Source organism: Watersipora subatra, chromosome 3 (assembly GCF_963576615.1).
Source record: "Watersipora subatra chromosome 3, tzWatSuba1.1, whole genome shotgun sequence".
Classification (NCBI taxonomy): Eukaryota; Metazoa; Bryozoa; class Gymnolaemata; order Cheilostomatida; family Watersiporidae; genus Watersipora; species Watersipora subatra.
Genome location: NC_088710.1, coordinates 12,774,350 through 12,800,535, shown reverse-complemented (window position 1 = coordinate 12,800,535; position 26,186 = coordinate 12,774,350). Strand labels below are relative to the sequence as shown.

The 26,186-nt window shown below is 35.0% G+C and overlaps 3 protein-coding genes across 4 annotated transcripts; 1 reads left to right on the top strand and 2 right to left on the bottom strand.

Moving 5' to 3' along the window:
* Window positions 1-4,599: 4,599 nt before the first annotated feature.
* LOC137389887 (phospholipase A2 hemilipin-like) lies at window positions 4,600-9,937 on the bottom strand. The gene is made up of 4 exons (XM_068076041.1): window positions 9,857-9,937; window positions 7,884-8,543; window positions 5,373-5,556; window positions 4,600-4,970 (listed from the first exon to the last, which is right to left on the bottom strand). Exons 2-4 carry the CDS (start codon window positions 8,512-8,514, stop codon window positions 4,760-4,762), a joined length of 1,026 nt encoding a protein of 341 aa, XP_067932142.1. The 5' UTR covers window positions 8,515-8,543; window positions 9,857-9,937; the 3' UTR covers window positions 4,600-4,759.
* On the top strand, window positions 7,639-26,053 carry LOC137389888 (kinetochore protein Spc25-like). 2 transcript variants are annotated; one of them, XM_068076042.1, is made up of 9 exons: window positions 7,639-7,776; window positions 11,851-11,967; window positions 22,691-22,746; window positions 22,848-23,003; window positions 23,106-23,171; window positions 24,360-24,494; window positions 24,757-24,846; window positions 25,363-25,455; window positions 25,835-26,053. In XM_068076042.1, exons 3-9 carry the CDS (start codon window positions 22,701-22,703, stop codon window positions 25,963-25,965), a joined length of 717 nt encoding a protein of 238 aa, XP_067932143.1. In that variant the 5' UTR covers window positions 7,639-7,776; window positions 11,851-11,967; window positions 22,691-22,700; the 3' UTR covers window positions 25,966-26,053. The 2 variants fall into 2 exon arrangements, with proteins under 2 accessions (XP_067932143.1, XP_067932144.1); XM_068076043.1 differs by having other exon boundaries at window positions 7,771-7,896.
* On the bottom strand, window positions 11,531-20,798 carry LOC137389886 (ciliogenesis-associated TTC17-interacting protein-like). The gene is made up of 8 exons (XM_068076039.1): window positions 20,723-20,798; window positions 20,421-20,518; window positions 19,505-19,746; window positions 16,998-17,249; window positions 14,023-14,147; window positions 13,535-13,611; window positions 12,763-12,851; window positions 11,531-12,052 (listed from the first exon to the last, which is right to left on the bottom strand). The coding sequence occupies exons 1-8, from the start codon at window positions 20,758-20,760 to the stop codon at window positions 11,792-11,794; spliced, it is 1,182 nt and encodes a 393-aa protein (XP_067932140.1). The 5' UTR covers window positions 20,761-20,798; the 3' UTR covers window positions 11,531-11,791.
* Window positions 26,054-26,186: the final 133 nt, after the last annotated feature.

Below are 26,186 nucleotides of genomic sequence, written 5' to 3'. Positions count from 1 at the left end.
GGGCGTAGTGTGTCACATGGATGACATACTCGAGCACGGAGCCACCAAGAAGCAACACAAAGAATGTCTCCATCATGTTTTGGCTCGATTAAGAACAGCTGGAATCACACTAAATAAAGTTAAGTGCGAGTTTGGCGTGCGGGAGACTAAGTTCTTAGGTCATTTGATAGACAGTAGAAGAATTCGAGCAGATCTGGAAAAGACTAGACCCATTTTAGAATTCCCGACTCCTTCCACTAAGCTACGACGTTTCTTTGGAATAGTCATTTATTTAGGAAAGTTCTCCCCTCGGTTAGCGGAGTCAACAGGACATCTACGTAGGCTTCTCGGGAATTACTGTGAATGAATATGGGGTCCTGAACAGATTGAGCAGTTCAAACACTTAAAAGAACTGCTGGTAAAGACTCCCATTCTCACACCTTATTCATTGACAGCTGACACACTGATTAGCGCAGAATCGTCTTCTTTTGGTTTGGGTGCGGCACTAATGCAAAATGTTGAAGGTGACTGGCGACCAGTAGCATACGCTTCTTGTTCTTTGTCTTCTACGGAAAGAAAATAAGCTCAGATTGAGAAGGAGGCGCTGGCAATTTGTTGGACTTGCGATAAATTTTCCTACTATATCTCGGAGAAAGACATTTTGGTAGAAACAGATCACAAGCCACTCGTAGCTATTTTAGGTACTAAAGAATTGGGGAAGTTGGCAATTAGAGTCCAAAGATTTCGCTTGAGGATGATGATGTTTTCATATAAAGTTTTTTACACGCCCGGGAGTAAGCTCGTCTTGGCCGACGCATTATCTAGATCGCCGTCGCTAGAGGTAAATTCCATGATAGAGACTGGAGAGTCATGGGCTAACGAGAATTTGGATGAATTACCAATAGCTTCAGGCAGGCTGGTTAGGATCAAAGCGGCTCTGATAGCAGATGACGCGGGAAGATTCCTATTAAAATTCACCAGTGAGGGTTGGACAAACATTAAGCAGATACCCGGTGTGGTAAAGAACGTGTACACATTTAGAGACTACTTGGCACAAGTTGATGGCATCATGTTCTTCATGAACCGAGTTTTCATTCCTGAATTGGAAAGAGACAATATACTAAGAGATGTACATAAGGGCCATCAAGGAGAATCTAAGTGCATCAGGAGAGCATCAGAGATAGTATGGTGGCCTGGAATTACCCGAGAGATCAGAGGAATGGTGGCTAAGTGTGAGTTATGCGAAAAATTCCATCAAAAAGCAAGGGAACCACTAATATTTACCCTTTTTCCTGAGCGACCTTGGTGGAGATAGGCGATGGACCTTTTTGAAATGCAGCAAAAGTCTTACCCTATCACAATCGACTCTTATAGTCGCTTCATTACAGTATATGAGTTGGATGACTCAACTGAAGCTCGCGTAGTTTACGGTAAGGTGAAAGACATGTTTTGTACACTGGGGGTGCCAAACACAGTAGTGACGGACAACAGTCCTCAGTTTATGTCGGAAAAGTTTCGAGAGCTGGTCAGGAAATGGGATGTGCAGCATATAACCAGTTCTACAAAGAATCCTCGAAGCAATGGGGAGGTCGAGGAAGCTGTTCATACAGTGAAGGGTCTAATGAATAAGAATATAGACTGAAAGGCAGCCCTGTGCATGTATAGAGATACTCCGCTGGCTAATGGTTACTCACCCTCACAATTGTTAAACAGCAGGTCTATGAACTCTATGGGTATTCTATCAGACCATAAAATAAATGTCAACAGACTCAAAAAAGTTGAAAGAAATCAGAGACAAAAACAAGCTATGTGGTATAATAGCAGACATGCAGCAAGAGATAGAAACCTTCTTGCGATACAGCAGCCGGTGGTAATTCGAAAACCAGGCACAGCTCCGAAACAGTCTACGGTGATCGGGACTAAAGGTCGGGAAGTTGTAGCTATTGGAGCATCAGGAAATTTGATTCGCAGAAACAGGGCATTAGTATTGAGGTCACCTAGGAAGATTTTCGGCAACACTTCTCGCCCAAGTTCCAGTGACTCACAAAGTACTATTAGGCATGAGGACATAGGAGATGTCTTTCCTAAAGATTTGCCTGTCAACCCACATCTGGGCCAAGAACCTTGTTTTCCTGAAACTTCTGGTGATGGGCCCCCTGGCGGAATCCAAACTCCCAGTTCCCCGTCTGGGACTCCAGTTGAACAAAGATTACATAGACCCATAGAGCAGCCGATCAGTGAGACTAGACCATCGAAATCTCCTGAGAATCTCTCACCTAAATCTCCTGTTAAGAGGAGCCGCTATGGCAGGCAATTAAAAAGGCCTACTAGATTAAACCGGTTGTTGCAAATTCACTATATCCACAGATTTGACTCTAGATATTATTTACCCCAAGAATGAAGACGCTGGTGCTGGGCAATTCCATTGTGGCGGAGTTGAATGACTCCTCTTGGAAAGCCATTTCCATACCAGAAGCCAATTGGATAGATCTGCTTGAACACATATTTAATAATGTAAATACTTTCAGGGATTCGCTCACATACTTGCACATAGGTTCAGTGAGATTCACTAGGATGACACATGAAAGGGAATGTATACTTATTGACCGTCCGTATGGTACACCTAAATCAATACTACGTCCATGGTTAGGGGCACTCCGGGCTAATAATATTAACATAGTGCTCTGTACAATTTACCCGGTTTGCTTCAATAGGTACAACAGGAGTTCTGCTATCAAGCATGAAAATAACACCGAACTGCTCAGAAGCCTAGTCGTTATTGAAAACCAGTATATAGTTAACTTTAACATGCAAAATAATTGGACTATGCCATACCTACATAGGATAATTTTTACTAGGAGACATCACTCTTATGCATTCAGAAACTATTTTTTGAGAGATGGGCTTCATCCTAGGAGAAAAATATCGAAGGATTGGATTAAAGAGATAAAGCGGGTCAACCCTACAAATCATTTAAGGGTGAATTGTCGTTAATGATATGTTATATCATTATATATGTTATATATGTCGTTAATGATATGTTATATCATTATATATGTTATATATGTCGTTAATGATATGTTATAGCTAACAAAGAAAATATCCAATATCTTACTCACCTTTCATAGAACTGTATATACGACTAACATGCTCCACCATTAACTTTATCTAGCCACCGTAAAAAAAAAACAAAAAAAAACATGCACATGATACTGCTGTTCGCGTGTGAATTTATTTTAGTTAAGGTGTGGGTGCTCCTCTGACAGAAGACAACTCCACGTCGGAAGGAACTTGGAGGGGAGGTGTAAGAGGTGTTTGATTGGTCAGATTAACCGGATGCGCATGAGAGGACGGAGATCGGGCTAGAGAGTCATTCGTCAACTTGGAGGCTTACGAGAAGGACGTCAACGCTCGACTAACAGCTATCTCTCTCTCTCGAGTATTCCTATAAATGTTATCAATATAATTATTATTATGTACTGTTGTGATCTGACAGCAAGAAAATATAGTCTGTAGTTTTCTTATGGCATTTAGTGATAGTTCTAGCTTAAATAGACTTTATATGAGTATCATGTTTGTAACAGCAGGTTGATTTTGTATCATATGGAGTAATCATGTCCTATAATTTTGCCAGAGCGTGGAAAAAACAACTTCATACAAGATAATGATCAAGTGATGTTTTCCCAAATCAAGGAAGTATAAAGCATTTGTACCTACAAAGTTTGGCTCAATCTACTTTCATCAATAAGTTAGATTCTGTAGCTAAGTCTGATTTTGAGAATAAACTTAGCATATGCTTGTAGCGGGTGTATTACATGTCAAATTTTTACTCAGTGTTTGCAAATGTTAGTTTCATTGACCACTCATTGACCACTTTTTAGTATTACAGTCGACCCCTCCTTTTTAGTGTTATAATCAATCCCCACTTTCTAGTGTTACAGTCAACCCCTGCTTTTAGTGTTACAGTCGACCCCTACTTTTTAGTGTTATAATCAATCACCACTTTCTAGTGTTACAGTCAACCCCTGCTTTTAGTGTTACAGTCGACCCCTACTTTTAGTGTTACAGTCAACCCCTACTTTTAGTGTTACAGTCGACCCCTACTTTTAGTGTTACAGTCAACCTCTACTTTTAGTATTACAGTCAACCCCTACTTTTAGTGGTACAGTCGACCCCTCCTTTTTCAGACTTCACTTATTTGAACTTTGTATTGTCTTTACAGCATTCAGAGTTTGAACACTTGTCCGATGCGACCGTGTCTATCTGAAGAGTGACAACTTTGGCCGATAAGTGGATCTAATGACAGACAACATGAGCATGTGAGTTTCACGCCAGAGTCTTGTACTGTAATTATTGTTTTTAATGATTACTGCTGTTAATATTACACTGTACCCTATTGTTGGTGTAACCATATTCTACTCTGTCATATAGACTCTATATGCATATTGCACTAAATTGTAGCCCAAGAGTATGTATGCGAGACAATATAGGCTGTGTAATGTACAGTACTCTATTTTCAATGTCTAGACTTTTTAAATATCCTCGTCTGCATTAGTTCGAACAAAGGAGAGTTGTCTGTACTATAAAATAATGATAATGCAGTCAGCTTGCAAGGTGCTCTACAAAAATATTGTATTTTAGAGACATCGAACACAATGCTTTAAAGGATACAAAATATGTGATAATATGTGATACAAAATAGGTATAATAGTCAACACGCTTATACAAATATGTATATATTATATTATATTAAGTTTTTATAACGTCTATCCCAATATCCTTAAAATTCATAGCTCAGAGATTCCTCAAAAACTGCCTGCCACACCTTCTCTCTTTTTAGGCAGCGACCCCAAAATGACCTTTGAGTGCATACTCGCTCTTCCTTCAATGTAAAGCAGTCTATACCTATGACATTGAAGTATAATCGACCAATCATATCTGCTAGTTGATCTCCATAATACGTGGATGCCTTGCGTAAGCAATACTTCAACCTGCAATACAAAACAAGTACATGCTCAACTGCTTTTGGAGTTATCTTCTCAAATGAGTAATAAATTTGTAGAGATGAAAAGGTAATATATTGCTGTGATAATCAAGCACCATTGTTGCTTAGTTGCTAATAGGAGTTCATTTTTCTAAATATATATTTTTGCTGCCGTTGAGACGATGTATGAAGTTTAAATAGCTGTCAAGAGCCAATACTGAACCTTGCTGTCATTGATTAAAGTTTAATTTCAACGACTTTATATGATATAAAAATTTATATTTCATATAAATACCTAAAACAACAATAAGTAAAATCTATTTAGAGAGGCGTTCTATTTAAAAGTTTAAAAATATGAAAGTAAATGAACTGCCTTTTCTCTTGTTTCCGTCTTGTTTATAAAACTTACCTAGAATCACAGCTACAATGGCTGACTGTCAGTAGTCCATAGTTGAAGTAGTAATAATCAGTTGATAAAGCTGGTATTACGTTTGGACAAAAGTCGTGAGTTCTACAGCAATGATCTGTATACTTGTATTCACCAAGATCATTGACATGTTTGGAGGAGTTGCCCTTCCCACACCATTTTGTACCTAAAAGTAATTATTTTATTCATGCGTTCCATTTGCTGGTAGCAATGCATAAACAATCAAGCCGGTTTCATTTGATAACATATTGCACAACATTTGCAGTCTATCTAGATAAGCCATGTGTGTGATTATCACTGCAGCTTCATATCATAAAACCATAAATTTACGGATTGCAACGTGACTAGCACTTACAGTATCTCCTACTGTGCATATGTAATGGTAAATAGTAAGTCTAGTGCTTACATAAGAGAGAATTTAGCTTAGATAAGATTCAATCACCTGGATAATACACCTGCTTCAGGCACCAGAGATAAACCAGAACTATTTATAAACTGAAAATTACTACCTATCAATCTGTAATACGGTAATTGAAATGTTGTTTACTCTGCGGTAGAGTATCACAGCTTCAGCTACAGGCTTATCTGGCCATGTTCTTTATTTACAGGGTCTGAACTGATATTATCTGTGGACATAAAAGTTTTTGAAGTGATTTTAGTTTTTCAATGTTGTTGATCTATCAGGAAACGGCTCCAATTAGTTGGAACACCAGGTTTTGGTCAAATAAATGAACAAAGTTATTTTACAACAGAGGAAAGTCCTTAACTGTTCGAGCTTATGTTTCCCCTCCAGCCTCTAAGATGAGAAAGAATTGCTAAAGTCTCCTTCAAAAGCAAGAATTAAAACAAAGTTGTGTAAAAATCAACCGTTTTAGTTTTTTTATCTTGTAAACGCTTTAAAGCAGTTAAAATGTTACATCTATGAATAGAGTTATTCTCAATAGATCTTCACCAGTTTGTTTACTACTAATGAATGTTTAGTGTACTATCATTACTAGGTCAGAAGATAACAACACATTTATTGGAAGGTTGCTATTTGTTATCTGGAATTAATATTTGTTGAAATTATTTGCTGTAGCAATGCATTATTACAAACTGTGCGTAATCCTTACTATAATAAGGCCCGTGGCCATCAGCTCGAAACCATGATTAGAGGTTAAGAAAAAGATTGCTTTCAATGAGATTTGAACTTGGTAAACACTGTACCACCTGTGCTGATCGACCGTCTTGCAATGTTTCAGTATAATTGTATGTATAGTTATTACACCCGACGATCTCTCACGTCGCACCAGGCTGCCAGGATACTAACTACATGTATTATAGAATTGATTGGGCAATGTAGTTTGAGGTTGTAGAAGCTGTTTCGAATAGTTGCACAGTAAGCAAAAACCTTTTTGTACAATCATAGCTCATTGTTCGTGGAAACAAAAAAGTTGCAAAATGGTGTCGATGTCTCAGGCAGCACTATAATTACTTGTGATTTATTTTCATGCAGTAACATATGCTTGAGAATGCTGTCAACATCTCAGCATGATAGTAATATGCTTCTCGTTTATTTTGGAACTGAGAATCAACACTATTACGAATTTTTACATTTTTTGCAGATTTGCTATAACACTGCATATATTAGATTGACCACTTTCATTAGATACTACAATGTCGAACTTGACCATATCATCCGAAATAAAGACTCATAAAATGCTAACAAAGCCTTGGATACAATTTATTGGTGATCTACTGTCAAAGAAATTGAGTTATTCTTCAATATGTTACTAGCTATCAAATATATTCACCATTTTTAATCAACTGTCTAGTCTCTGTTATCAGGTAACACTTATACAAACTTGAGCGTAAAGAATATGAACTTATCTACAGATGAGAGTCCTTAATAAAAATATATCATGGTGAATGCACTCGCTGTTTGTTTTGACAGGAAGTGTCTAAAACCCTTGCCATATTTGAGTTGAAGCATGCACGGTGCTGGATTTACTAGAGGTATTCAGTATAAAACATCAATTTTTCTGACTTTGGTAACAACAACACTCTGACTCTGTATGAATGAGATTTTGAATTTAAAGCTAGAAGAAGAGGCTGTAATGTCAACTGACCAAATTATCACTTTTTGCATTACTAGAAGTTCTTAGCAAACTCTCGTTGCCTCCATTTCATCGCACAGCAACCAGCCAAGTTATATCATCAACTTGAAGTAATTTTAGTAGTTAGGTATCAACTTTCTGTTTACTTGGCACTGGCAGTTGTGTTGTGCGACATGCTCTGCTGCTGACACGAGCAGGGCATTGCGTCATGATGACGTTTGAAGCGTGTGACTCTAATTAAAGTTAGTTTATACCTGGTGAAACCAAAGTTCTGCGTAAAGAGTGGTGACGTAAGTAGGTTAAAACAGGTAAAATGTAACTCTGTGTTGTGATAGTTTCTGTATGAGTTTTTCAGGTTCTAAGAATAATATATCTGCTAGATATAAGACTGATTTACCTGGATATATCAGGTCAGTAAAGCCTCTCTTGTATCTTTTTCGTCGGTTCTCCAGGTTAATGGATGATTTGTCGAGTCTGACAGTGATATCTGATGCTGCCACTATCATCTCAGTGTCATTTAAATTGAGCTGTAGCTCAGCGATATGCAGCTGATTGCATTCAGTTATCCAGCTTGAAAAACTTTTATCCATGTTTAAGGAATTGTCTTGTGTAGCCCGAAGTCGTTCAAAGCCATTTTCCATTTTTTTCATAGACACAAATGATGCCTGATGGTATCTAGAAGTTACATGTTTGAGAAGTCTATGAATCTGTTGTCTTGAGGTAGAAATGTCACAGTCGCTGAGGTGGTTTTCTTGAGTTAGTACTAGTTGAACGATGGTTGAGCCATTGGTCATCTCAAGTAGGCTGAGAGAGTGTTTCGTATCATTGACAGCTCGTAGTAGTGTCACAACTCCTTGATTACCTTGGATGTATTCGTAGTTTGCTTCTTCTTGTCGGTGTCGAGCGAACGAGGTTTGTAGAATTTCAGCATACTGATTCCTTTCCTTATCTCTAGCTGAAGCGAGTGAAAACAAAAGCAGCGCTGCTCCCATCAGCAGCAGAATGTTGAATCTCAGAGCAGGTGTCATTGTTAGTCGGCTGGTGAGAAATGATGCGTCTGCAGCAAACAAGAAGTGCCTTTATAGTCTTTAACTAGCAGGAAAAGTTACAGCACAGCAGCCGTTAACTACTTCCTTCATTGTGCTGCATTTTACAAAAACCAATGACAGTTGGGGTTATGAAAAAAAACCCTTTTGTTACAATAATGCTCCTCAGTGTTTGTTTGCGTTGCAGCAAAGGTATAACCTTTCTGTACACAAATAGAAAATTAACCTTTGGTAGCAGTGTAATCCAATAAACTGCAATGTAGCGCCGAGCGCAGTATGACACCTCTACACGCCTCACGTGAGTGTTTGTCTAGTTGCTAATCTAAAGGCCCTACCATTCTAATCTCAAGAAAATTGCATGACCTTACGACCTTAAGTTAACCAGCCGCCGATTGGTTCCCTTTCACTTCTTTAATGCTAAATTCTCTCGCAAGTGCAAAGTAGTCATTGACACTCTTTATCCTCATAATTACATAACAGCATTGCATGAAAAAGCTGTGAAGACCCAGAGTTGAGTGATTATATTCCAGATGAGTAGCGTATCAATTGAAGAAGTAACATTTAATCCGTCTTACTGTTTGTTGTTCAGCGCTTGAGAATGAACTTTGACTGGTTTGTTATCAAGTGTTCCCAGCTGTTCTCTATTGATAATCGCGTATCTAAATCTACCCCACAAGTACCACACAATTCACTTTTTGTTTATTATGACATGACAGGTGAGTCTGCCAAAACTATTCAGAAGGAATCTCTGTTGGCAAGGCATCACCCAGCTGGTCCTTTTGGCTCTGTTGTTGATTCTTAACATGGCGGTGTAATAATTCCTTATTATTTTTAAATTCCAGATTTTTGGTTTATTTTTATTCACAACAGCATTCAAAAGTTTTCTTAAGTTGAGTGTTAGGTGATGACTTGTTTTTAATTTAAAAACTAGATTTTAGGATGAAGTAAAAGCGAATTTGGTTGCATTAATACCGCGATGAGCAGTGTTGTTTTTGTAGGACAAAAATACGTAAATACCAGACAATTACACTAGATAAGAACGTGAAATATACATGCTACAGAAACTGAGTCGACCTTATTAAAAATTTTTGAAGAAACGTATGAAGGCATCATGAGCATTCGTGCATATATTGTGAAGGTAAAAACTGGTGAAACTTTTTGTTCCTAAGTTTTGAGAAAATACTGGAGTTCTTTTGTGTCTCAGTTATTAAGAGCAAGAACAAACAGAATGTACAATAGCTAGAAACAAGGCAAAAAACTCGATTTCCAATAATTGTAAGCGTAAAAGACAAAAAATGTATTAAATCACAGTTTAAGTAAATACCTTTTGTAGAATTGATGGTTACTTCAAAGCCTGTTTTGCAGAAATTCTCACAGCCTTTGCAAAATGTACAGACCAATACAATTTGACTCTAAAGGTAGAAACTGATGATATTGAAGACTCGAGCGATATTTTATTGAGAGTATATCTCAATGGTGATTGGTCAGATGTTTGTGCACAGTGTAAAAATAGAAAAGATCTTTGGGGTTTCTTCTTTGTTGCTGTAGGATGTAACTGCTTTAGATATTTGATGCCGTCAACAAATCTTGAATATGTTTCTCAAATTTTGACCAAACACTTCAACGTCATCAAGTGCATGACCTGATATTGTATGGTAAAAACACTTTCGCAACGGGTATGGTAATTTGACTGGTAAATAAGCTCATCCAAAACAGATTGAGGACACGGCCTATCTGTGTAAATATAGGAGAGGCTACAGAGTAAATCTCTAAACAAGAAGGTAGATGCCATTGAGAGGCCACAGCCTTTAGAGCTATAATGAAGCGAGTAGGTTATGGATGACCCCAGATGCCAAGAACTGATTGTTGTTGATAGGTCACACGCTACGAACTAGTGCTAATAACAATATTACCATTTGCTAATGCAACTAGGTACGAAATCAAAATAGAGTTAGTTATATTGACCTGCTGCCTGTCGAACATAATGCTGTAACAAAACACAACTATAAACGTAAGGTTATGCGCTATCACCGTTATCTTGTAATATTTGGCCTCTAGGCCTGCGACATTTACTCACTAGATCTTTTCAGTACTGAATTTCATTTGTTGGAGATTTATATTACCCTACAAAATGAAATTATTCGATGGATTTAATAATTTGCGAGTTCGCGTACAGTCAAATCCGCGAATTATTAAAATCCGCGAATAATTTGTTCTACTTTTTAACACAAGGGAGAATAACTACTACCTCATATTAAAAACTAGCTAGTAAATGTAGCTGAGTTCCAAACACTTTTAAAATCATCGCCGGGGCTTCGAGTTAAGCCCATTGCTAACACATCACACTCCTTTACAAAGTTTTTCAAGGTTGTCACAAGTTTTTCGGCACGGCGTCGAAAAGATCTTTCCTGCAATTCTTTACATTGAAAAACTCATAACTTACCACAAGTTTTTGGTTCACCAAAGGTCTCCAAATCGATGAACATTCATAAAAACCTCTGGATGAAGCCAAAGAATTATAGCTTGGCATAGTCAACATAAATTTCTTAGCTAAATAGAAACCTAAACACGTAGTATACACACGTGAAGGTTTTACTCTATTGCTAGATGCTTTCATGGATTAATTTATGCGTGAATGTGTTCATCCGCAAACAATTTAGTCCGCGAATATGCATGAAAAAACAATTTTCGCTAAATTAACTTCACGAATTATATCATCCTGTAGGGTATATTAAATACATGATATCATGCCATCAGGTTTTAATATTTACTGGTTTTTGCTTTCGCGCATAAAAATTTACAGATCTTAAAAAATGTTTTCGTGTTTACCGTAAAAGCAGCTTTCAGAATTTCAACTTTCCAGATCTAGATACTAGTAATTGACAGGGGATGCATACAGATTCAAACAATAAACACTAATGAACCGCTATAATTTTTTTATTTTAGTTTTTAAATTGAAGGAAAACAAAACAACACCACAATAAAATGTGGTGTAACATACAAGGCCTCAGTCATTTCTTATATTACTAAGCCAGATAATTGTCTTGAAACATTGGTAGTGACTTGCTATGCTAGTCACTGTGAATATCTACTGCTTTTACCATAAATACTATATATGTATTTTTCCAATTTTTACAATAGGAAACATCTTATATTGTTGAGTTTTTATGTAAAAAACAATATAATAATGCATTATTCCTTCAACTTTGCCTATTATTATCAAGTCATCAAAAGTAGAGCTGATGACAACAAACAATTTTCAAATCTGTTTTTTGTTTAGTTTTTGGGTCAAGCTTATAATAGTGTTCGTTCTTGTAGGCGGGAATGGGGTGGGAGCTGAAGAGCTAGCATACGCCCCGATATCAATGGCTCTTGTAGAAAATGAAGCAAAATATTCTCCAGCAAAGTTGAGCGTATCTTCCGGTTTCCTCAACAGTAAGAATTGCAGGAAATCTGCTAGAATACATTTAAGCTCCGGGTGTTGTCTCGTATACTTTGAGTGGTCGTCTTCCAGCTCCTCCTGTCCAATCAGAAACAAGCTTTTATTAAGTTGTTCAGCAAAAGAATTTGTAAAGCAAAGCTGCAATAATTCGAATAAGTTCAAGTTCGGTGTGCATATTTTTAACTTTCCAAGGTCAGTGCACTCACTGTTGTAACACTCACTGTTGTAACACTGATAACCAGGTTATCTTTGAGAGATAATTATAACTCGATCATATATACTAGCCCCTGACCAGTCTAGTTAAAATACTGCGGGTGGCTTCCCTTACGTCCCTCTATCTACAAGCTTAGCTCATAGAACTTTTGCATGACACCCGTAGAAATTGAGCTATTTTATTCTTGTCAGAATTAGTTTTTATGTTGTCCGAACTATAGCAAAGTATAAAATACAGTTATTTAATATAATTGTAATTATATTACTTTTGTGGGAACGGTAAGCATTGTTTTACTCGCGGCTTGTAGAGAAGCGAAAAGGATGCCACAAATTACTTGAGGTAAAATAGTGCAAATCTTCTGTGATTCACACATGCGAATATAAAATAGCATCTACGTAGAGTTGTATAATGGCAAATAACTAAAAGGAAAATTAGCTGTTAGCATTCTGCTAAGTAGCTGTAGACATCAATGGCTGTAATCTAATTATGGCTGCGCAAGGGTCACTGAGTGTATCAATGCTCTTCATTGTATTTCAAGTGTTGCACCGAGATTAAATGGAAAAATATGCCTCACTTTTCTGTCCAGATATCTGGAATACATCTCCGCATCATCCTCCCAGTTTAGCTTCTCCTTTGAAAATGTCGGCTTTTCTGTGAATTCGTCTGCCCACCATAAAGTAAAATGTAGGTATATTTAGTTTTATAATGCTTCCGCCATCTGGTTACAAAATAGATTTTAGAAGTTAGTAATCTTTTATTTTGCTGATAACAAAATAACAAAAAGCCTCTATTTGCAGGCATATTATCCAATAAAACAGAAACTGTAAAAGAATCCTGAATGCAAGATAGTAGTGAACAATTCATATTTAGTTTGAGATTATTTGTGTAAAAGTTAAAAGAAAATTTACATGAGAGGATGACTTCAAATAAGTAATGCAGGATAACTTATACAAAGATAAATTGATTGATATGTACTATATACAAGGGTTCAGGTCTGAAGAATAGATCCTCTATGAGTATTGATTGTGGCAAGATTGATTGTTATTAATAATTGAATGACTATAATATGGTCTGAATCATCTGTCTGGGTGAGATTTTAGAAAATTTCTCAGAAATCATTTGCTGTCACCAGTGCGATGGAGGTGAGTACAAGTTGGTTAGTGAATGCATTAAAAATCCATTTCGTGGCCCTCTCTGAGACACATAACACCAGAACACCAGTAAAGTATTTATGAACTGCATATTTGCTACAAAAACCTCTTGAACTTCCTATTGATGACATTCAATAGCATATCTAGCGTGTAAACATCTATCACTGTTATTCACTGTTAAAACCAACTAATTACCTTCTATCACAGGTTCTGGCATTTTCATAACTCTCATGATTGCGGGTGATCCAACTTGCACCCTACTTGTCAGATGTCTGCAACAGAATATTTAGACTTTTACAGGTTTTAGCCTTCTAGTTTATTTTATAATTACTAACTAAGAGGCAAAAGACTACATGCATTGTCAACGCTAATGCTACAGCTGCCTTTTTATATCTATCAACGTGAAGACAACTTCAAAAATATTGCTTATCAGACAGCAACAAGATTATAACTGTAGTTTTAGTTCTACTGAATGACCATAACTGCAGCATTTAACCATATTGGTGGTAGCCAACTTTTATGTTGTAGTCCAGGAGTTTGAATTTGGCACAAGATTGATATTGTGGTTGAATGCCCTTATCAAGGCTGCACTAAGTAAGAGTTGAACTCTGAACCCTTATATTAGCGTGCTAAACTACTGTCTCTGTGGAAACCACCAACTAATGTATAAAAAGACTCAATACCCGTATCTGTCAAAGTGGGAATGCCATGTGGTTGTCAGATCTGAGAGAGACTCAATTTCTCTCTGTATGCCAGACACCAGTAATGGTTCTCCAGCTATGGTTTGACTTTTAGTTCCAAGACTCGTCTGCAAGTAAGCAGCTAGTACATGAATATTGTTGACAATATGAGGCTTGCGTTATCAAACGGATATCAGGTAATCGGAATAAGAAATTTTTTGCCTTCTACCAATAAAAATATTTTGGTCTGTTCATAAAATATTCAGCAAAAGATGTTTGAGCAAGTACGTATGTACAATATATCACATTTACTAGTACTTTACTAGTTACAAATTAGAAGTTGTCTTATACTTTATTCATAAATGAAAAAGGGTAAACAACTCCTTATATTATGTTTTACCATGACCAAACACGAGCAAAACGATTGTTTGGGAGCTTTATGATAAATGCATATGCGTACACAACTCAAGAAAAAATTATTTATGAACGGACGTCCCAAACCCTTGTGCCCAAATCTCATCAACAAATTTAACCATTTTTCTGTGGAGTCGTTTAAGTATAATAACGATACAAAACACATATAAACCAATTTAAATATGTACCGTCTTTGAAATTTGTAAACAATATCTTAAAACTAACCCATTCTGATCGGATTATACATAAATAGACAGATGAATTTGACCTAAAATTGCCAATAAAACTTGACAAGCCTTTTTTAATCAAAATTAAGACTGGCCAACGAAACGCCGATAAGGCTGTGCGACAGAGAGTAGAACCATTAAGTCGTGCGCATTTCACGAGAAAAACATGTGCATTTCACCAGTCTATGGCATTGTCCAATTGGCAAAGGTTTCTGTAATTAACGTAGAAATACTGAAAAGTAATCGTTTCTTTTTTCCGATTTCAACGTAACTGACATTTTGGACACTTATAATGAGTACTTTGGTATTCCAACTGATGTCCAAAGCAGTGAAAGTAACGGAAATGACGATGATATTTTTTTAATGATTCTTATGAGATTATTACAATATTCAATTATAAAAATAATTATTGGATTTTATAAGATTATTATAAGATTTAATTATAGGTATAACCATTCAAATTTACAAGATCAAAGTATATAGTGACCAATGTTGGGCAATATGTTACTGTTATTATTTTTCTAAAGATTTTGTTGATGATAGGCCTACTACAGCTGTGCCCAATATCGCTGTACTGCCAAGCCGTTTTCAATATCTGCAAAATTAAGTTATAGGCCTGCACTTTCTTATAGATATACAGCTATTTCTATGACAACCAACTAATATCTGTTTGGATTTTTAAATTCAGCATAATTTTTTGCATATAAATACAAAAATCTAGATAAATATCATTACTTCTTGATATTGTTTGCTATGACGTTTTGAAATGTAAACAAAATTGCGCATTGGTTTTTGTTTCTCAAACTTTAACACCAGTTTTTCTCAAAACTATGTTTTTGCACTAATGGTAAACATGCGTTCAGTTTATTGACCATAAAATCTGTTGTATTAAGCTGGAAGCAAAGTTGTTTTTGCAAAATCACTGAGAGTTTTCTTCTCCTGCTAGTGTAAATAACTCCAAATCTTTCACACCCGACTTAACCATGGTTTCTGTGATCATGACCCATTTTTTCACTTTGGTTACAGATCGCTGTCAAAACCATTCTGCATTCAACACAACCAACTTTCAAACTGTGTATATTACACAGCAGCTTGCCATTTTACTTCTAATATTGCATTTCTCCTATTGCAGAGTAGAGATATATACATAATCTGTTCCTTTCATTATTGCTGTTTGTTGTACATAATAACACCCAGTACATTACAGCAACCATTGCAGTTATTCTATTGCACTGCAGTGCCATTTGACTGCTTATATTGCATTTCTCAACCATCAGTACCCTTTCTTTTTTCCAATATCACTTTGGTCGTGGGCTGTATGACATGGGAATTTCTAGTAAACAACTCCTTATATTATGTTTTATAATACTTGGTCAAACTTACGATACAAGTACATATATATGCCAATAATCTAATAGTCAGTTAATGAACAAGTCATAAATTCAATAATATAATTTTTTCTTGCCTTTTTAACAAATTTGTAAATTACTGAAGTTTACAAGTTTATAAAAAAAAAGACTATTGCTGTCCCAAACTGTTTTTATAATAGTCAGTTAATGAAATTTCAAAAAATTTCTATTCAAATCAATAAATTTGTTTAAATTGACTAACAGCTTTGAAGAATTAACTTTTAGCAGCAATAAACAGTCTACACATGTAATAAAAGTGTAGCTTTTAGGTGTGAGGTGGAAGGTGAGAAAGAAGCAAATGCGCTCTAAGATAATTGCAAAATTCTAAAACAACTTTTACATGCAAAAAGAAGGCTGTGGCATGTATAATAGTTTTAATAAAAGATATTTTATATACCACTTTAATAGCCAAAATGAATTAAAACCAACTTGAAAAATTTGTCTTCTGAAGGTTTCACATAGTAAGATATACATATGCTTGTCAATATGCTATGGTGGCTTCGATAAAAATTAAAAAATGTCTAAAGGCAGCATCTGAGAAAACCTCAGAAATATACCATTTTTAAGCATAGCTGACAGTATTACATAAACACTCTTTGTATTTTAATTTATTTTTTTTTGTAATTTTTGTTTTTGGACAATAACTTTTAGAAGCTCTCTATCTCATATGTAAGCTACAGGCTTGTACCCTGATTTTAATATTTTAATCTTTTAATGATGCAGTTTTGAATGTGAGCCCTAACGTTGGCAATAGGGTAGTCATTTTAGTATGAGTTATTGTCTGATGATTGTACTCTGTACATGAAACTATTAGTAAGAAAAACTCATTTTTAGTCATCTCTTACTTCTTTTATAATTTTTAAGCATGTTTAGAAGTTGAGCGATTATAAATCTAATGATATGAAACAATGCAACAAACTCGACTTACATAAGGCGATTTGCAGAGGTTGCCATCACTGTCGAATGATATAGCCTGAAATCCTGAAGGCAAACCTTTGGTGACCATGAGTCGGAGAAGAAGCAGATTGGATCCTTCGGATATAAAACCTTTCATTGCATTCAGTGGATATGTATGGTTAGATCGCTCGACTCTTTCTCCTTGCGAGATGACTCGACTCACTTGGTATCCGCCTTCATCCTTGAATAAGGTTGTCTTCTTGTCTAGTGCGAGGTTGTCCAGCTGTAATATTCACATCTCATTTCAAAAGGTCGAGTGAAAGAAAAGAATTTTATGCAATCAGAAAAATTGAAAAAATTCATTTTATAATTTACCATTTGATTACGAAATTGCTTTTTGATGTGGTCTAAATTTGTTAAGGTATAGTTTTAGTATAATTGTTTTAAATGAATTGAAGATGATTATAATGTTGATAAAGAATATTTTATACTGAGGCTGGTTGTGGGTGAACAAAATTTATTAAAAATAAAAAAAATGTCAAATAGTTATTCTAAGTTTATTTTAGATTACGTTTCAATTTTTCAACTTGCATGATTTAAATTATACTTTATTTTCAAAATAAATACAATTCTCAAATCATCATAAGGCTATTATCTGTTTATCACTTTGTTAACTATAAATGTATTAGCAACTAATAAATATAAATAAATAAATATAAATATACCGAGCTACTTGCAAGTTTCAATTACAAGTGGCTAATCAAAAACTTGAAAAAATAATTTTAAAATTGAATTTGAATTACTTAAATTTTTTTGTTTTATTTCAAAAAACAATCGACACAATAATAGGTAGTTATGTAAGGCCAGCCATGTACTGCCATAAACTTGTAACATTACTAAAAAAAAGTGATACATTTAATGCTGTATGACTGTATTATTAGATACTTACTGGCTTTAATAACAGACAGCAGGTATTATGGTGATGCTAATTTGCTGACCTGCGATTAAATACTATCTTAAGGTACTTAAGGTACAGATACTAACATCTAAAAGCATAATTTTCACACATAAACATGGACATCACGGATTGGCACATAATAAACTTCATTTATGATATGTATGAGGAGCATATTGTGACCTTTTGCGCATGAGCATTGGCCCAGGAGCAATTGTAACTGGACACCCTTCCTAACAACATGGTCCTTCTATGATTCGAACCACTGACCTGCTGATTGTATGCCAGCGTACTAACCACCAAACTACGGCTGCTCTATCTCGATAAGTGAACACGGCTATGCTAATCACATACAGTTATTATAAGATTAACGATATGCAAATGCAACTGACACGTAAAATTATAATAGTACTTTCATTCCAGCTTTTATACCAACAAGTGAATGTTATTCACTCTTATATCTTTGTAACTTCAATACATAATTGTATCGAAGTTAGCTCGAGTACCATAACAGCTGGTAAACCTTAATCAGGGAAGCATTGCCAGATTATTGACTTACATTGATGCATGCTAAAACTTATGTGGTCTTTTCTTTTCAAAATGCCAAACCAAAGCATCGTTTGGTATTTTAATATGATTGTTGTTATTTTTCCGAAGACATCTATAGGCTATTAATAAATCCCAGTTTATCATTATGTCTGTCTGCTAGTCTGCATTTCAAAAGTTTTGTCAATTTTATCCAAACTTCACATACATACATATGCTGCCTTCACTTAGGACACCAAACATATTTCGTTTCAAAACTTCATCTCGTTCCTGAGACTTTTAAACACCAATCTAACTGATAATGAAAGGAATCCTGGGCATCACCAGGTTTACTGCCAGGGATTAATAGGCTCTGTTGCAGCTGTGCATTTCTATAAAGACAATTCTTATAGAAATAAATGCCTCCTCAAATTAAGTTTCACAATGTTTTAATTCTATTTAATACAATCGGAATTTCCAGCAACGTGTTTGCACTTGTCAGAAAACTTGAAAGCTGAAGATCACGATGTAAAGCTTTGCTCATTGCCCAAAATATTTGTATTTATCTTTTCATACATATGACAAACATCATTTTTTATTCCGTGACATTAAAATACTACATTCACCTTTGTATGCTTCAGTTTATGAAATTTCACACCTCATTATCCTGACTCTTCTGCAATACTATTAGATTATTAACTTGTAAAATACTTTTGTTCAATTCACTCAATAATTTCTAATTTTTGTTTTCTCATTTTTATTTTGGCGTGTAACAAAAAACGTCATTTTGTTGATGATTATTAAGGATAATAGAATGTAATACATACATAGAGTTATACATACATAGAGTTATACATACATAGAGTTATATATACATAGAGCTATACATGCATGCAAAAGTCAAAATTACGCATATTTAAAATAGCAAGCTGAAAGTAAAATAAACTCAGCTGGTACTGCAAAGCTTCTCTTTGTAAAAACACGGAGTCAAATATACCACTAAGACTATATGTGTTCCTGTACCAAGATGCTTTCATTGCTGTTTGGATTTGTCCTACCTTGACATACTCATGATGCTGTTGCTCCAGAGTGTCTAGAGATTTTGAAATGTAGGCTGTTACTGAAGTACCACAGGGCACTCCATCTATGGTACCCTCACTGTTTGCGTGCACAAGGAAGCAGTCTTGTTCCTTTCTCTTTGCCCGTGTCACCGACACAATAAACTCTCCCAGCTCTCTCCCACTTTCTGATATTGTTGTCAATTCATCTCCAAACAGGATGTTATCGTAGTCACTCGGTACTACAATCATGCGTGCTTGTGTTGGCTTAACAAGTAGTTAACTTTTGCTCATAAATGTATTAGCTGTTCCTTATGAAGAAACACTGCAATTTGACTTTGGGCAATGTTATTGCAGTAAACCATACTTCTATTATAAATCGCTGTGCAATATTAATTCTTAAAACAACATTTCAAAGTAATTTCTTTTTCATAAATTGCACAGATTATAAATCCTGAAAACTATATTTAAATAGAATAAAACAGAGCGTAAAAAGGTTTAAAATATCGTGTAATAATGTCGCTGCCTGTTCTTTTAAAGGCTGTTTGAGTTCATCCAATTGATTTACGAATCTTGATGCCATTTGTCCAAAACAATTTTCAATGGTTTATTTTAGTATATCCGCATACTGAACCTGATGTAATAATTTTTTCGGTAAATTTGAAAGATACTAAACTTAGACATAAATACATACCGACTCATTCAGTTTCTAAACATTCAATTAATATTATATTAATACAATGCAAATAAAATTAATTTTTACTCTTATGTTGATTCATTCTAATCACACATAGCCTTAGCAACTAAATGCTCTTAATTTTGTTTTCCATTTTTAAAACCTAATACGACTATTCTAACTAGTCTATAAGCAGCAGGGATAACGTTGTGGTAAAAATTGGATAGACCAAGTACTTACTAATGGTCTCAATAAATTCCAGAGCTTCCTCGGTTGGCTGAGGGTAGTCTTCTGGTTTGACGTTAATTGGAGCATCGCTTGTCAAGCGACTGGCATTGCTGTAAAGTATAGAGTTTTTTAGTTTTACCGCTGAAAGAAACTATTTTTATAAACTAGAAACTAAAGTTACATCAAATAGTAAACTACCTGCTATAGAAATAAGGTTTGTAAGCTTTATAATTTGTGTCGCAAGGCAAAACTGGTATACGTATCTACTAGAAAAGGCTTTGTTCTGATCTGACTTTTTAAAGAAACAGCCATACCTGAGTGCTGTATGTGAGTTTTCGGCACTAAGAGCCATGATTCTTTGTTTTTCTACAAAGATACTGAAGGTGACCACAAACTCATTTAAAGCTTGCTGCAGAAACCTAGTCAAATACAAACAGGCTTAATCATCATAAACAAAGCACAAATTTAATTATTATTTAGTATCTTTAATATCTTTAATAAATTACATAAATATTACTTTAATATCTTTTAGCTTTAGTTAAAGGAAATTCTATGATAGCATATACAAAAAATAAACTTGAAGGCATTACTGATTTTAAACTAATTTCAAAATTTTCAAACTTCATTTGTTTAGCAGTTCGATTGTACCAAGTCTTAGTCAAAAATTGACTGTGATGAAATTTCTATCTCAACAGGTAGCAGTATCGCATAAGTTTGTCTATTTAAACTAATTATGCTTAATTTTAAAATTTTATAGGCAGGTCCTGTAAGTAATATTTGTTCAACACTGATCTGCTGGTAGATATTGCTTAAAAAACTTAACACAATGTTATAGTTGCTTTTAATAGTTGTAGAAATAAAAGAGTTGTCTTATCTTTGTGATACTACGACCTGAGTTTTAGTGTAGTTAGAACGCATCTTAAATTTAACTTTTTTTAAATACAGCTCTAGCTAATTAGAAATTAATAGTATTGCAGTGATGCAAAAGTTTGGAGCAACCAGTAATAATAAAACTTATAATAGCAACTACCGATTAGGATATCAAGACTTTCCCTATAGTAGCAAAGATATAACATGCATGGTTAACTTTATTTTTTTGTCTCACATGTCATAAAGTCAACGTGCAGATTAATCTTTGTAGCAGGCGTCACACAACTAGATGACAAGCTGAGCTAGTGCACAAGTTAATCATATTTACTTTTGTAGATGGAAGACGCATTTATGCCTACTGCAAAAAATACCTATAAATCAAATAGGAATTGTTGCCTCATTTTTAAGCTTTGAAAATAGATAATTTTAACAAAAATTTGCTTACTAGTATGTTAGTACCAATCATAGGATTGGAAATGTAAGATCAGAAGTAACTTGTTCTTGGAAATTCTGATTTTCTAAAATATTGCCTCCAGTTACTCGGCAACCGCACCCCTCGTGCTAATGTGTAACAAAGCTTATATCATAAAGTAATGAGAGTTGTAAATATAATCTCTAAAACACAGGCTATGTGCGAATACGCAAACGCAGCGCTATGTAAGTAAATTAATTAATACTGAAGTTTGATAAAAATAATACAGTATATTTTTAAAAATATTAGTTTTACATAAATTATTTAACTACAACAAACATTCAAACTGTTTTCTATCTTTCAATACATATGGCATAGCTGAGCCACACAAGCGTTTATTAGCTTGAACATTCAGCGCTTTCTCTCTACGTGAGTCGATAAACTAGGGAATTTTTCACGGTGGCATACTGCACAAAGCGGCAAAATCTCACATGCGATATGTTGGTACTACTAATGGGTTGTGTTTTAAAGATGCAAGAATTTTAAGATGGATAACTTTGTGACGCCCTGCTGCAAACCAAGTTTTTATATTTAGCTAACGGAACAAGTCTCTTTGGTGCCCAATAAGTGTGATAATTTTGAACAATCATGTTTGTTAGCCATTGTGTTTTTATGCTTCAAATGGATTAAATGTTCAATTGCTTTTATAATGTTTACCTATAACTTTGAATAAACATGGAGTATATGTGTATACACAGTCTGTTTACATCTGCGTAATGTGCGTGTGTATCTGCGTTACTAATTTTATTAAATATATATATTCTTTGGAGTCGTGCTTTCATCATTATTTTAATAGCCTTTAAAGGGTTGCAGGTACTCTACAATGCAATGTCGTCACAGAAATATACCTCTAATAGTAAATGATATTATAGCTGATTGATTGACAGTCAAGACTGATATTTCCTCTTTTATTTTATGAAAGTTTGCTTATTGCTTTCAGAGCAAAACAAATGGCAAGTAGTGGAGAAGCTGTGTGTAAAGAGCCAAGTGCACACAGTAAGTTATGCATAAAATATCGAATCGATGATATAGTGTCAGGCTGTCAGCACATATATTGCAAATTTGACTAGAATTAAATAGTCACTGAATATTTTCAGTCATTGCTCATGAAGATGACGCCGAGTTTGACACGCCTCCCGAAAGTCCTGATTCACCACTTAACTTATCGCCTCGTCTCCAGGCAGAACTTGATGAGCTACAATCCACAGAGGAATATATTAAAAAGAGTCAGGAATGGATCGCTAAAAGTAATGGTCAGTGGAGTCGGTTGTGAACTTTCATTTGTTTTCCAGCTTTATGGAATTTTTAGAGTGCCGTAGTTAAGTATTCTTTTAGGTTCTCTTTATCAATTATAGAGTCAGTGAAAGAGTTGGAGGTCACCATGCAGAAACTGATGGGTCACACTAACTCTAGGAAACAGGGTATGTTAGAACAAATCAATCTCATGTTTTTTACTCCCACCACTCACTATTTTTTGAGTGCAGCTAATTAAAATTTTGTTAGTTTATGGACACCTTCATTATAGGCAACAGCTAAAGTTGCGTTGTGAAGCATGGCTTAGAATGCTCATATTTATCACACAATGACAAAAAAGGTATGTGTAATCATAGATAATGTTTGGTGTTTTCAAGTGACAATCTATAATGCTTAGCTGTCAGTTCTTGTAAACAGGATGTATAGGCTTAAATAACATGGTTTGATTGAATTTGCTAGGTGTGTGCATGCCGGCATTACTAAATATATCAAATATACATGTATATTTAATATATTTTATCATGTCATGTTGATATTTTAAATCAGCTCACATACTAAATATCTTTTACGCCTAGCAGATATTCGACAATGTAAAAATATCTCATTTATTATAATCTAGCTCCAAGATATGTCACAAAGGATTTATTTTTGTTGCAAAAAAGAGCATTTCGACTAATTGCAAATGGACATCATATTATTGCATATATTATTCCAGCGAATGATCTTTCCAAATCTTTGCATCTTATTACTCTGCCTAAGCTAAATGTTTATTTTACTTCAGTTCAAGGTTTCAAGATGTTTCATGGTTTGTTTCCTCGTTTTTGACATGACAGTTACAGGTTCTCAATTCATTTCACCTTATGTGATATGAACAAATTACGTACAATCACTAACAATTATTTTGAAAATATCATTGCTAGCGGCTTTAAGAATCTTCCACTTAGTATGCGTTCTCTTAGCAGAAAAAGGCTGAATTTCAAACACTATTTGGCAAACTATCTATTTGATTTTAATGGCTAACTGTTGCCCGTTTTTCTTTATTGTTTCTTTTACTATTGTTGTAAGGCCTAATTTGAAAAGCATTTCTAATTTTGAAATGAAATTATTGCCAATAAAGTCTATATATATATATTTCCTTGGTGAGTTAAGAACTGAAATGTTAGGCTAACTCAATAACAAAGCTGCTACTCATTTTGTCTGTTGCATTTATGGATAATAATAATAATATCAGTTAATCAATTATTGCTCGATAGATTTCTGCATTTGTAAAAATGTTATTGTCTGTATTGATGATAGGAAGGAAGATTTATAAGTTATACCATTTTAAAAATCGTCTAGCGATTCTACTGCTTTAGAGCTAGAAAATAGAACCAACAAAATAAAAGAAATGAAGAAAGAAATAGAAGAGATTAGTCCAGAGGCCATAGAGAAGGAAGAAGAGGAACTCAAGAAACTAATAGATAAGGAGAAAACCTCAAAAAGTCCAGATGGTGAGTTCTGTTTGTCACATCTATCACATTCCTCTGCTTTTCATGCTTTAGCATTCATGATAGTGGCCCAGTCTCTGTTTGAGAACAGAACTAGGTTTTAGGTAGAGCTACAAAAATATGTAATTTCCAAATTTGGCAATCTGTGTTATAACTACGTTTTGCTGTAGTAGGTATTGGCGAATCATATTATCCACTGACTGACCCTCACATACTTTCTTGTATCTCCAATTGCTACTAAAGACTTACTTGTATTACAATGTAGATACAGACAATGACGAGAGAATAAGTGAGTTGCTCATGAAGATGGAAGCCTACCAAGAGAAACTTGGCATACAAATCCATACATCGGAAGGTAACAAATATTCTTGTTTGATCACAATTATCTGCATTTAAAAAGGTGCATTTAGATAGGATAACCGTCTGCGGTGTCATTATTCCTCACTTGGTTTGATCGCCAATGCTCATCTAATTTCTCCACTGCACGATCTAGTCATTTACACCTTTTCTCTATTTTGTAGTTCCTATATATCTTTTCTGCAACCATTGAAAGTAAAAAATTTACTAAGTTCATCATCGGCAAGTTGCTAGAAGCGGTAGACTCAATATTCATGTATTTCTATTATGAAAATTAGAGGTGTATATGAAGTGCTAAGAAAGTTATCCTCTCCATCAGCTTTTTTCAGATCTGTTTAGCATACTGTTAACTTAGTTATGTAAATAGGCAATGCATGCATCTGTGATGATGCAACAGAACTGCCATGAGTTGATTTCATCATTTCCACCAACAAATTTCTGCCTTCTATGGGCTTCATGTTTGCTCGCTTATACATGTTAGAAATCTGTGGTTCTGATAGTTTTTTTGTTTCAGGTTGCATAGAGTTCATCTTTACTGGAGTGGATACCCAATGCCCCAACAATGTTTACACCATCAAGCTGGCTCTTGAAGGCCCATTATACAAATGTAGGATATGTGCGATAGCCTACATAACGATTTGATTTCAGTTTTAGTACTGCATCCTATTGCTACATTTAAATTATTCATTGAATAACTAGTCTGCCTATTTATTGGAGTTGCCTACCTACCACATGTTTATATGAGCAACTTCGGTAGTACTGCATTGTTACCTACTGGTGGTTCTTGCACTGTAATATCCATCAGTTACAATGTGTCACTAAGACTGCACTACTCAACATGAAGTCTTTACCCGCAGTAGATAAACACTCCAAATCGTGCAACATTTCAATGACAATATAATAACTAGGATTAATCTGCAAGTCTAAAGATATTGCACTTAACTGGCATGGTTAAGCCCAATTGAAACAATATCTTAATTTTCCAGGTATTTCCTGCGAACCTCCAATAGACAAAGTTCAAGCACTGCTTGAGGACTTGAACCAAAATCATAACCTGCAGCAATTCATCACAGCTATACGAAGAGAATTCAAACTTCTGGTCAACAAAGAGAATTAACTTGCATCTACTTAATCACTTATGTGCTCATTTTGTTTATTTATATGTATGTAATGTTTTAGATAAGACTGTCTTTCGCTAGTTATTTTTATAGCATACTGATACTTCCTACACGTGTTTCCATGTCATCATTATACAACCGCTGATAAGTTTCAAATCTCACTGCTTTCATGAAAATGCGTGTACTCATATTGAGAAAGGGTAGAATCTTGCCCTTGGAA

Excerpts from the sequence above, each read along its gene's own strand:
- LOC137389887 (XM_068076041.1), bottom strand. The coding sequence starts at position 8,514 with ATGACACCTGCTCTGAGATTCAACATTCTGCTGCTGATGGGAGCAGCG. Across the intron at positions 5,557-7,883 it reads TACTGACCTGATATATCCAG|GTACAAAATGGTGTGGGAAG; the intron begins GTAAATCAGTCT and ends AATTACTTTTAG. Across the intron at positions 4,971-5,372 it reads CATTGTAGCTGTGATTCTAG|GTTGAAGTATTGCTTACGCA; the intron begins GTAAGTTTTATA and ends TTTGTATTGCAG.
- LOC137389886 (XM_068076039.1), bottom strand. The coding sequence starts at position 20,760 with ATGGCTCTTAGTGCCGAAAACTCACATACAGCACTCAG. Across the intron at positions 19,747-20,420 it reads GGAATTTATTGAGACCATTA|TACCGAGTGACTACGATAAC; the intron begins GTAAGTACTTGG and ends GCATGATTGTAG. Across the intron at positions 14,148-16,997 it reads ACCTCTGCAAATCGCCTTAT|ACGAGTCTTGGAACTAAAAG; the intron begins GTAAGTCGAGTT and ends GCTTACTTGCAG.
- LOC137389888 (XM_068076042.1), top strand. The coding sequence starts at position 22,701 with ATGGCAAGTAGTGGAGAAGCTGTGTGTAAAGAGCCAAGTGCACACA. Across the intron at positions 22,747-22,847 it reads TAAAGAGCCAAGTGCACACA|TCATTGCTCATGAAGATGAC; the intron begins GTAAGTTATGCA and ends GAATATTTTCAG. Across the intron at positions 24,847-25,362 it reads ACAAATCCATACATCGGAAG|GTTGCATAGAGTTCATCTTT; the intron begins GTAACAAATATT and ends TTTTTGTTTCAG.